At 35.2% G+C, this 12078-nt stretch overlaps 1 protein-coding gene across 4 annotated transcripts in view; it reads right to left on the minus strand.

Moving 5' to 3' along the window:
* Positions 1-6343: 6343 nt before the first annotated feature.
* Positions 6344-12078, minus strand: part of LOC122087374 — a 35726-nt gene continuing 29991 nt past the window's right edge. For all 4 annotated transcript variants that reach the window (XM_042656473.1, XM_042656472.1, XM_042656471.1 and 1 more), the window contains 3 exons: positions 10212-10382; positions 6933-6992; positions 6344-6840 (listed from right to left, as the gene is read on the minus strand). In XM_042656473.1, the coding sequence (XP_042512407.1) occupies positions 6700-6840; positions 6933-6992; positions 10212-10382 (372 nt within the window). In that variant the 3' untranslated portion in view covers positions 6344-6699. The remainder of the gene's footprint in view (positions 6841-6932; positions 6993-10211; positions 10383-12078) is intronic.

A 12078-nucleotide genomic window follows, 5' to 3' on the forward strand; every position in this document is an offset into this window, starting at 1 on the left:
TGAAAAATAAGGGAGAGATCAAGTGAGATGGAAAGGAGAGGTGAAGAAAACTACTGCCATTCATGAAGGTGGCCACGGTTTGGACTGGGGAAGAGAAACAAGAAGAAGAGAGGTCAAGGTGCTTGGATTTATAATTTTAAACCCAATGACTACTTTACCCCCTGCACATTCGGACTTACAAGTATGTGCTCATTAAAGTTCAATGCAAAAATGACTGAAAATCATTTTTTGCCAAAACACATAAATGACCTTTGATCTCTTTGTGGTTTTTGTGTTTTTATCAATTTTATTTTATTTTTTTTAATATAATTAAGCTCCATAAATGATACCAAATGCAACCAAAATGGTTTTTGTGAACCAAAATAAAAAAAGAATGATACCAAAGAGAACCTATAAAAGGATGACATAATTAGATTTAAGGGCGTTAATCGGCTCGATTTCGGTTTAAACGGTTCGGTTTGGTTCACATATATTTTGGCTGAAATTAAAACCGCACCATTTATTAAACGGTTGCACTTTATGAAATCACAACCATTTAGTAAACAATTCCGGTTTCCACGATTTTTAAATGGTTTCGATTTCACGGTTTCAATTTCGATTTATTCCATATGGTTTCTAAACGGTTAGCAATCGGTTTGCTAGTTTATTCGCATGTTTACTAAAATTTGTTTTTTGTGATAAATGATTCAATCTTAAGAATGTAAAATGTAAACCATTATGTTTTGTTAAAACAACCAAACTGTAAACCATTATGTTTTGTTAAAACAACCAAACAACTATGTAAAATAAAATATTTTGATAGAAAGCTTGCGGCACTCAATATTTGAATTAAATGAGATACTAATGATATTTTACAACCACCTTATTTAATCTTTAAATGGGTTAATCGGATCGATTTTGATGGTTTAAACTGTTTGATTTTTACGATTTGAAACCAACAGGTTTAACGGCTCGGTTCTGTTTCAAACCATTTAGTCAATCGGCTTGAAACTTGAAACCATAACTGAACCATTTACTAAATGATTTTATGATTTCAGTGTAAACGGCTTGGTTCAATTTTGGTAAAAGATTTCGGTTTCAAATTCACATCATTGATAGCCACCATCCTTAAAACCATTATTTTTTATTTTTTCTCTTCTTTGGGTGAGTGAAACCAGTCATTTGATCCTTGGTTACATGATTGAAAAGTTGGTTGTAGGTTATGTTGTTTCTACTTTCTAATGATTTAATCATATATTATTTAAGGGAAAAAGAAAGATGTATGGTTGGTAGTTGGCCATGTGGCCCTCCACAGACACAGGGATGTGCGAAATTATCACCCCACATCCTTGTCAAATCAAATAAATCTCATTGATTTGATGCCTCTGTAAGTGTTCTTATTGCCTTGCAATGTTGCTAGGGCTACACGATCAAGATCAAGCATTGATCACTTGCCCATTATTTTTCCCATCGCAATTATTATGATATGAAATGCTAAATCTTCAAAAATTAAAATATGACAGTGCACATGATGGATCAGAGAAGGTATGGCTATGGGAAGTGTTTCCTCTTTACTAGACATTTGGGATCTTCTTGGAGTGGGACAAGGGTTTAATTGGAGAAGAATAAAAAAATAGATGTTTTGTTATGGTTGCTCATCATCTAGCCCAATGAGCTTGAAAAAAAAAAACACAATCATAAACATGTGGTGTATGATATAATATCTTTACCTTTTTAATAAGTGATGTCTAAGTTTTTCTAAATAATTAAATTTTTAATATATATATATATATATATATGTGTGTGTGTGTGATGGAGGACAGGCTTGTATACGACATTGACGAGGAGGGGCAGAGGCAAGAGGCAAGGGTGTCATTTTCAGGGGTGGGAGGAGAGAGACAGACTCATGGTTGGGAGCCCATTAGTGTGTCTAACATTTTTCCTTAAAAAAAAATTTTAAATATAAAACTATGATCCAAATTAGTTGTTTCAAATTTAGGGAAGTTGTTATTTGTCTAGGAGCGCTCCTATGTCTATATCTCCCCTCCCCAAAAAGAAGGGCAACGATGCATTTTCACATAAGGACGAGAGTAACATACACGCGGAGACACTGGCATAGGCCACATCCTCAAAAATAATTATTTTTTAAAATAACATAGAGGGGGGTTGAATAGGTTATGCTAGTGGATTTTAAAAATTATATGATTTAAAGTCCCCAATATGTGATTATAAATAAAAATACGAAATATAAATAAAATAAGCACAATCACACAACATCATAATTTATAGTGGTTCGACTCAATCCGACTCTAGTTCACTCCCTACAAGTTCATTGTAAGGTATTCAGCTAGTTATTCCCTTTCAATACAGTAAGTAGGGATGAAGAAAAACTTACAAACTCTTTTAAGAATAAAATGATCAGTACAATTTATTTACAGGATGAGAGGGTACTTACATTATCTTTTAAAGATGAGAGGGTCCTTAAAATCTCTTAATGATGAGAGAGTCATACACACTTACCTAAGTACAATTTATAACAATATGTAAGTAATTAAGGTATCCAATTCTAGAGTTAACCCAACTCTTTGGACAAAAACAAATTCAAAGCAGAATAAAAATGTTTAAAGTTACCTCTTGTGTGGTGCGTGAATGAAATGCAATGTTATAAAAGAATGCACATTTGAAGTTTTCTTAATGCTTGCAATGCAAATGTTAAGATGTAGATGAAGACTTATAAAGAATTTTGAGTTCCTCTTGAATAAAAAATGAAGAGCTTGAACGCAAGAGATGGTATAGATCAATCACTTCTAATGCTCAAATAATGCTACTTAAAAGTTATGATTAATTATTAATTAATGAATAGCATTAGAAGTATTTATAGGTGAGATTAGAGATGAAAATTAGGCAAAAAATGTCACACAAATGAGGTCACTTTTTGGGTATACCGATCGACAGCAAAAAAAAAAGAAGTGGCAAAAACTAGCCACTAGAGAGCCGTTGGAGATTGGGCAAACTAGCCGATTTCAGTCGGTTGACCTCCATCCGATTCGGTCACTCCTAATTTTTGACAAACATTTGAAAAATTGATCTTTTGTTAGTATTTGGGTCATAACTTTCTCGTCCGACTTCAGATTGGCCCGATTCTAAGTTTTTTGAATTCATAACTCGAATATCTACAACTTAGTGAAGATATCATATTCTGATACTTATTTTATGATTACCCAAAATGCCCTTGAATAGGGTCATTCCTATTTTCTCGGAAAATTCCTTAGACATGTTATACCTAACATGTTCCTAAGTTCCTAGCCATTTTTAGGTCTCGACTCTTAGTCATAATTACTTCTTAAAGTCATTCTAAGGTAATATGAACTAAAGGACGCAATATACAATGCATGCTTTATGAGATGCAGTGTAATGCTTATGTATGGTGTGTACACTATTACATTGAGTTAAGATCTTCAAGGCTTCTATCAAACATCTTGCAAATGGTTTTTTATATTATTGTATTACTTGATATTTGGAATAATTTCAAGTCTTGATAGTCTAAGATCTTAATACTTTGAATTATTTTCTTCAAGCTTTGGAGGCTTTATTCCCGTTCTCTCTTGGGCTTTACTTTCTTCAATCTTTGGAAGCCCCATACTCTCGCTCTCTCTTGACCTGTACTTATTTATTTCTTGGGCTTCTATTTTCACCATTTGATAATTTTGATTTTCATTCTTTCCTTTCATTCATCAAATTCAATATTTGATATGAAATCTCTACAAAATAATACTTGAAGGCAAATTGTAAAATACCTTTATATGTTTGTTATTATCAAAATCAATTATAAGAGTGTGGGCATGCATGTTCTTAACATTTTTCCCTTCAAATTAATAAAAACATGATGATTTGATTTTTTTTTTCTAATGAAAACATAAAAGTCATAAGCATTCATAGACACATCACACCTCCACTCTTTGATCCTCAGTTCCAAAGAAAAAAAGCAGAGCAAGCCCCATTATAGGAGTATACAAATCATTAATACAACCTAGTTGAACGCTAAGTAAAAGTTGAAACACTCTCACAGCCGCACTACATCCTCTAATCTGGTATGAGCTTAATCAACTATTTTAAATTCATTCATGCCCCTAATGAGTTGTATCCAACCTTTCGACTAGACTCGATCCCTTAAAAAAGCCCTCTGGCTTCTGCCTCGACCTCACCTCCATTCAAACCAAAACCAAGCCCTGCAAAACTAAATGTCTTTTGATACAAATGAATGCGGTCCACCCAGCCTTATCATTTGAGGCATCAACTCATCATTCCTCATGGTAGACAACTAGCCATAAAACTCAGTGTTGGTAACCTCTATGGTGGATAATCACGTAACTGTCACTTGAATCCAGTTTTGATCCCTTTTTCGGTTCTTTTATGCATATAAGGTCAGATTGAAACCGGACCGATAAAGTATTCAATCTACAAAAGGGAAATAGAAACCGATAGCTATCGACAAGTTCGGTTTCCAGTATGTAATTGTTTTCTTTTGCCAGTCTATTATTAATTTGGTCTTATTTGAACTTCATCGTCTTCCGGTCGGTTTGGTATTGGTTGGGATCTTCTCTCTCTATCGCAGAAGACTCTTGTCTTACCAACCAAGGCTTTAAAACTTGGGATCGGTATCAACCAATATTGATTGAGATCGGACAGATTTTTGTCTCTGCTTTTTAAAAAAAAATTGATGTTTTAAATCATTTTACCCTTATACCTTACTAATGGATGTGGATCAATACGAATCAGAATGATGTTGGGGATCAATCTCTAATGATACCAATTCGATCCAAACGATCTTGACCATTCGTTTCACTAAATCATAATCACAAAAATCACTCCGTCTTTCTATAGACCCACATGAAACCTTCAAAACGGAAACCACATTTTGAGGCCTCCTATTATTTATTGTCGACACCCTCAACTCTCTCAAGTCTCAACCCATTCTCCAAAAGATTGGTCAGCTTTTCTCCATTCCCTTTCGTCACCATTTCCTACATTCTCTCTCTCTCTCATATTAACTGTTTCACCGAAGAGCTCGAACTAAGAGCTGAACACATCATGTATTAAAAAAGGACAATGTCAATGTATACATCAACATATTCTATTAGCTAGTGGGTTGGAAAGAGAGTCATTGCCCATTCCTTGATCCTGTATTTTGGTGCTATGAGAATGGACAGAGGGCTGCTTGTTTTTCACGATCTAATGAACCAACGGTTATGATCTCCCAACGTGGGGATCCTTATTCTTCTCCTAGTTTTATTCTAGTCCTAACTTCTTCCTGCGAGATTCTTCCGAGTAGGGATCCTTATTATTCTCTTAGTTTTATTCTAGTCCTAACTTCTTCCTGTGTGATTCTTTCGAGGTTGGGATTCTGTATCATAGTCTGTCATACCCCATCTTTTTATCTTTCTTAAATTTTTTTGTTTAAATTTCAGTTCAAAGATTCCATTTTCATGGTTAAAATTGTTTTGATACAGAATCTTAATGAGGTTTAAAATGGTTACAAGGGTAATTTATAGGGAAGTAAAATTTTCATACTTAAAAAAATGTTTATAATCATTACCCCACATGATCCAATAAACTACTTAATTTTTTTAATCATATTTAGTAACAATACATTTTACATACAAAATAAAGTAAAATTTTATAACCAAATATAGAATAATCTGAAGTTAATGATACAATTTAATAGGATAATGATTACATACATTTCCTTTTTAAATATGAAAATTTTATTTCACTTTCCTTTAATCAGCTTGCAACCAAATATAACCTTAAGTTTACTGAAGGGTAAAATAATTTGATAAGAGAACTATACTACTGATCAAGAGAAAGAAAACAGAAAACACCTTTATCAACAAGAGTCGAATGACCCTAAACACCAAATTGGTTTATACCAAACGCTTTTCTTTATTTATTTATTTTCTTTTGGGGAGTATTTTGGAATAGAGTTCGGAATAGGTTTACCAAACCTAACCAATTTTAGGGTCCAAATCGTTGGGATTTCAGATCTAAAAGACCAATTCTAATGTTTTCTGGATCACCTATTCAACCCCTGATTCCAAATTTAAAATCCTCATCACAAATCCAAATGCACTTCCTACTTTCCATTTGTTCGCTTCTGATCTTAGATTTAATGCCCGCGATTCATTCAGCATAAACCAATGGATGTTAAGTAAGCATTCTGAAGGTCCTTCGCTAAATGGAAATGATGGGTCATTAGGAATTTAGATCTTGAAATCAGCTACATCTTCCGAAGCTACTCTCTAGCATATTACAGGCAAGTAACCCAGAAAAGAAAATTTAGTGATCACTTAATGTGCACTTTGAATAAAGAAGAAAAAATTCATGAACCCAAATCCTGAAATTGCAGGAATGGCAAATGGGATGAAGGGGCCATGGTGATCATCATCTATACATTTCTGAAACAATTGAATAGATATTAGATACAAAATAGCAAGGTCCAGTTTCTGAACATTACATATCTAACAGAGTTTACAAAAGAAGGGCATCCTTCAGTCCACTGCGAACCAGGCACACCACTTCCAATACATGGAATGAACTTCTTTATGGCCATCTGTTGTCAAAGGGCTTCAAAATCACCGCAACAGAGAGAAATCGTTAACTGGGGAAACAACTGTCACTATAATCCTGACCTTCTATTGAAGATGGTCTTCATTTTTATGGTTATACATTGTCAGGGTTGACCCTGCTAAGGCTGTTTTCCTCCACATTATCATCAGGGTTCATTTCACGGGTATCTATTTCCTTGACCTTCTCCAGCTGCCTCAAAAGATCTAACCTCTCGGGACCATATGTTGAGGGTATCTGCATAATACAAACAAATGGAGCTTTATGTATATACTTCTTATGCCAGGAAACATTTTCTTTTTCAGATGATAGGATCAGAAGCCACATACCAGAGCTGGTACATATCTTTGAATAGCAGCCAACATGGCAGCGTGCCCAACAGCTGTGACCTGTAAATCATGAAGCTGTGGTTTAAAAGAAAGCTTGACAGTGAGACTGGAAGAACATAAAGCCACTTCTACTCAACTGTAAGTTTATCCTCAAGGCAAAGATACAAAACCATGATAGAGAACTGTCCAATAAAGATCCACTGTTGATGCATATTATGCATCCCAACTGGACATTAATATAATTGTATGATCTGAACCATCAAAGGACCTGCTATCAGGATCATTGCTAATAATTCTTTGTCCATTCAAAAGGAGAAAAAACAAATTGGATTGACATATAAATTAATGCACAGCCTGTATGGCAGACTGGCAGTAACCCCACAATTTCCTGTCACACCAATCATCAATTATTTTAATTGAATTGACTTTGTTTGAGTCTTCACAGCCCAAAAATCCTATCTGTGATCAATAACAAAGTTCTTTAAATACTGAACCATGATACGGCTGCACAACATAATATATCAAGCAGGAAAAAGTTTAGTCTATGATAGAATAGTGAACCAATCACCAGTAGGTGAGTTGGTATCTCAACTACAGGTTGAAATGGAGAGAAGAGTACTGTACATTCATCGGCCCACACACTGGTCAAAACTATTAACTTGATGGAGAAAAGAGTCCCTACGCCCAGACACAGGTGGGTGCGAAAACACCGCACTGCTCCCCGATGACTACGCTTGGCCTCCCATTGGCCTGCGTGCTGGTGCAGTGACTGTGCAAACAGACAGGGTTCTCTTGCCCAAAATTGACATACTAGCCCTTGGATAGTCAAAATCCAAAGAAAATATCGAGTGATCAAGACTACCATATTACGGTGGTAGGAAATGTGAGTGATCAATAAGCACAAGAATTGGGAATCAAAGAATGAAATATGGTAAACTCTCTCTACTTAGTGCGCAACCAGAACTACACGTTGCATTTTAATGGTTCAAAAGATCAGTAGAAGGCCACTTGTTCAATTCAGTGGGTCTATGCATAGATGGGAGACATCTGGTCCATGTCAACATTTGGACAATGGAAATATAGTCCAATAACAGTGTAGCAACAGTTCAGGGCCTCGTACCCAAAAAAAAAAAAAAAAAAAACAGTTCAGGGCACAGGCTATCAAGGACATAAATAAGCCTTATAAAGCAGTTGATCCCCATTGCATTAGTTAGTGAGTTGATTAGCCATAAAAAGGAAAAGGAGGAGATTCCCTCGTGTTTGTTGATTACCTTCTAAATAATAGTTAATAATACCAGAGAACAGGTGAACGCCAAGTTAGAATTGTGGAGGGATGTCAAAGGAAAAACAAATGTTTTTATGATAAGCCAAATCAAAAGAGAAAATATAGAGTTATAAATAGCGTAACAAGGAATAGACACAAGAGTGTAGTTAGGACATCTTAAGGATTGACACCCAAGATTCCCCAAGCATTCATTTTAAGTCATCTTGGTTTAATTATCAATAAGTGAGAGATTGAAGAGTATGTTGCACATAAATTACAACAAAGTGGTTCCAATGGATAAGAAATTCTAGATTTGTCTGATGTGTTCAAACGTTAAAATTAAAGATAAAATTTTATAAGATGGTGAAATCAAGATTCATGGAGCAAAGGCTGAGCAATCAAGAAAAATCAAGAAATCTCAGGGTTGTACATGTCGAGATGAATTAATGGCGATATTAGATAGGTGAAAAGTAGAGAAATCTGACTAAGATGATCTTGTCATGACAAAATGACCAAATACCATCCCAATGAGAAGGAATTATGTAAGTGCAAAGAGAAGGTGCTAGAATTTTGGGAGAAATGGTTGTTAAGGTGTTAAAGCCAGGGATAAGGAAAAAGAAAACCTGTAGTGAAAAGGACATCGCCTATTGTGATTTAACAGAAGATATGGCCCTAGATAGAGTGGAACAGTGAAGTAGGATTTGTGAAGCTAACCTACCTGGTGGAGAGGAGGTTTTAGTTTGAGGGAGCCAAGTAAAATTTAGAAAGAAAAATCACCATAATAGCCATCTTAACATGAACAGTAGTCAAATTTTAGCTCCATTACCCATGTAATTTTTTGTTCTAAATTTCGGACAAGATAGTTTCCTCATTAATCAAACACCAAACCTATATAATCACATTTACTTAAGATATGAAGACATGAATTAGATGCAGAAGCACCACCAGTCCCAATAAATAATTTTTACTTCCAAGGAAAGAAGAATTGAAGAATAGAATCATATTTGCATCTTGGGGGAAGCATCATCTGTTCTCTTTCTTGTGTTTTTATTGTGAGCCCTTAATAGGGTTCATTTCATTGCTTTGGGGCTATTTTGCAAGGTCAAAATCTATCCATTTGGTGAGATTATAAGGCTATTTTGGAAACTTACGTAGTAACCTTTCCAAGACGACCAAGATCTTGTGCTCCCAAGATGTTTCAGGAAAGTTGACCAATTTATTGGTAGGGTGTCAAGTTGTAGCAAGATTTCTATTTTAGGAATTCTAATTTGAAGGCTTTAATTTCTTCAATAGGACAGTTTGAGTAGTTATTTTGAAGGCTCTATTTAAAGTCTACAATAGAAGTGTATATTTTTATTTGTTTCAGGAAAAGGTTAAGAACTCACTGGAGTTGTAAAATTTGTGATGAGGCCAAAATAGTAAGACCGAGTCTTAAAATTCAAAATCTGAAAAAGGAAATCTTATACCAGTTTCTAGTAATTCAGTTGGGTCCAGCTAATATCTAATGCTATTTTATAGGGTTTAGCAAGTCTTTGTGCAATTAGGGAATCAGTAAGAAAAGGCACTAATAGTTCAATAACTGGTAATCATGGCGATTTTTGGTGCTGGATGAAATTTGGAAGCAGTCATTATTACGACTTCTCTTCATACAGTTGGAGCTGTGTACATGATCTCGGATTTAGAGTAGCTAAACATCAGAAGAGTACTATGTTCTAGCTCACTAGTTTTCCTTTCCTACTTGAATCAGATAAGTCCTACTTTCCCTGCTGTTTCTGAGTTGCAGAAATTTTGGGACTTCAACTACTGTTGAATCTTTGCTGTTGGGAGAGGAAACTCTTGAAGTAACTTATGTTTCTCCTATGATGAGGGCTCATTACATGCAAGATCCTAAATATGTCCTGCATCTAGTACCAAAAAAAAAGAACAACAACAACAACAAATGTCCCGCATCAGAACAAAGCAGACAAACTGAGGACAACTATAGGAACAGGAGAATAAAATAACTGAATACTCACAGGAAGAAGCATGAGAATGCCAATAGGAACAACAGAAGCCAAGTCAGTCAAGGTTCTCCGAAGTGCTTTCTTTTCTTTCTCTGTTAGTTCATCTCCTATAAGAGCCCTTCTGAGCAACTCAACAGCAGCAGCAACGTCAATAGCTAGAAGCTGTGTACCTTGCCAAACATCCTGCCCATCCAAAAATGAGATAATTATCACTGATATGTTAGTCCAGCATAAGTGATCAAATTCATAATCCTATACATATGTAGGGCCTCTTATGAAAGAGGTAGAATCAAACAGTGAAATAACAAAACCCTGATTAAAAACCTAAATTCTTGAGTATTGAAAAAATAATGTTAAATGTTAAGTGAAGGAATAAAATTTTCTAATGACAATGATATCCTGTTCAAGTTCAAGTACTTGGTTTGTCAAGTTCATCAGCCACATTCCACTAGTGGCTGGTCCAAGTTCTAGGTGGAGCTAATGTCCAGCCTTCTATGATCAATAAGTAATTGTCCCTTAGGAGTAGATAACAGGACAAATGGAGACATCAAAACATTTTCCATCATTTTCTAATTTATCAACTACTAAACCGTAAAAAGTTATATAAATTAGAAAAACAGGGTCTTTTCTCACTTGCCTCTACTTTTTTCTCTATTCAATTAATCCTCTCTGCCAATCCTTCCAGTCACAGAGAGAGAGAGGTAACAGTCATTTCCCTCTGATTGAAATAAAATTGTTTCACTAAACCCAAAGCAACATATTTAGATGAAACAGTCATTTAGAATCCTTTGCTGAAACGATAAATCCTATTTTCTAGTTACACCGCTAGTTAGTAACACAAAATCCTAGCTGAATCTTGAAAAACTACTAACCTCTTCTCTTCATTGATCAACCAATCCAATGTTTATCCCACTATTATCAAAATTTCAGTTCTCCTTATTTCCACCCAAAAAAAATTCTTATCATCCATGCAACAATGGCCCAGTGTCATAGAAGGTTTTATGCAAGGGTTAAGGAGAACAAAATATGAGAGAAGTGCTATTAATTATCTATAAAGGATGAAGTTTCTTACATGTACTAGTACCATATTTTTTTAGGTATGTATGCTACGGAAGGATACTTAATACCTTGGTTTTATGGGACAACCTAAAAGACTATCTATCTTCCACCAATGATCTGTGGATGACAACATTATCCTTTGTATCGCTAGCCATGAGAGCCTCCATAATCTCTGATGTAAGTTTATTTGATTTGTAGTAGTTGCGATTGAAAGATAGTCTCAACTCTCAAGAGATGAATCTCAATAAGGAGGGACACCGTTCAGCTGCTTGCTTGAAACTGAAGAACTGAATGGAGTTCATTATTGGTGGTCCAATCTGAGAAGATTTGTCTCACTCCACAGGTTCTAGTCCGTCCTTAAGGGGCCTATATGTGCCCTATGCGAGTTAGGGCCATTGCTTTTTTTCTTCATGTCAACAGGCAGTCACACGAAGCTTCTCAACTTCACCGTGAAGAACCAACTAATATAAAAATCTCATTCCATCATTCTCCACCGTTGGTTACATATAAATATCAAGAAAAAAAGGAAAACAAACGCTCAAAAAAAACTGTGGTAGAGTTTGAAACAGAATCCATTCTCTATCCACAACATGCTAGCAATAATATAAATGACAAAATAATCCAACTAAATAAAATAGTACTACCAGCCCTAATCAGACCAAAAACCCATCGAGTTGGTCCAACCACTCTAGTGACACTGCATCACTAGTATTGACAAAATCGCAGTCAATGGATCAGATCATGATACAAAGCAATCAAAATTCAGCCAAAAAGAAAGAAAAAAAAAAGACCCCAAGTACAAGTATCCAATTAGAGGGAT

Source organism: Macadamia integrifolia, chromosome 8 (genome assembly GCF_013358625.1).
Source record: "Macadamia integrifolia cultivar HAES 741 chromosome 8, SCU_Mint_v3, whole genome shotgun sequence".
Taxonomy (NCBI): Eukaryota; Viridiplantae; Streptophyta; class Magnoliopsida; order Proteales; family Proteaceae; genus Macadamia; species Macadamia integrifolia.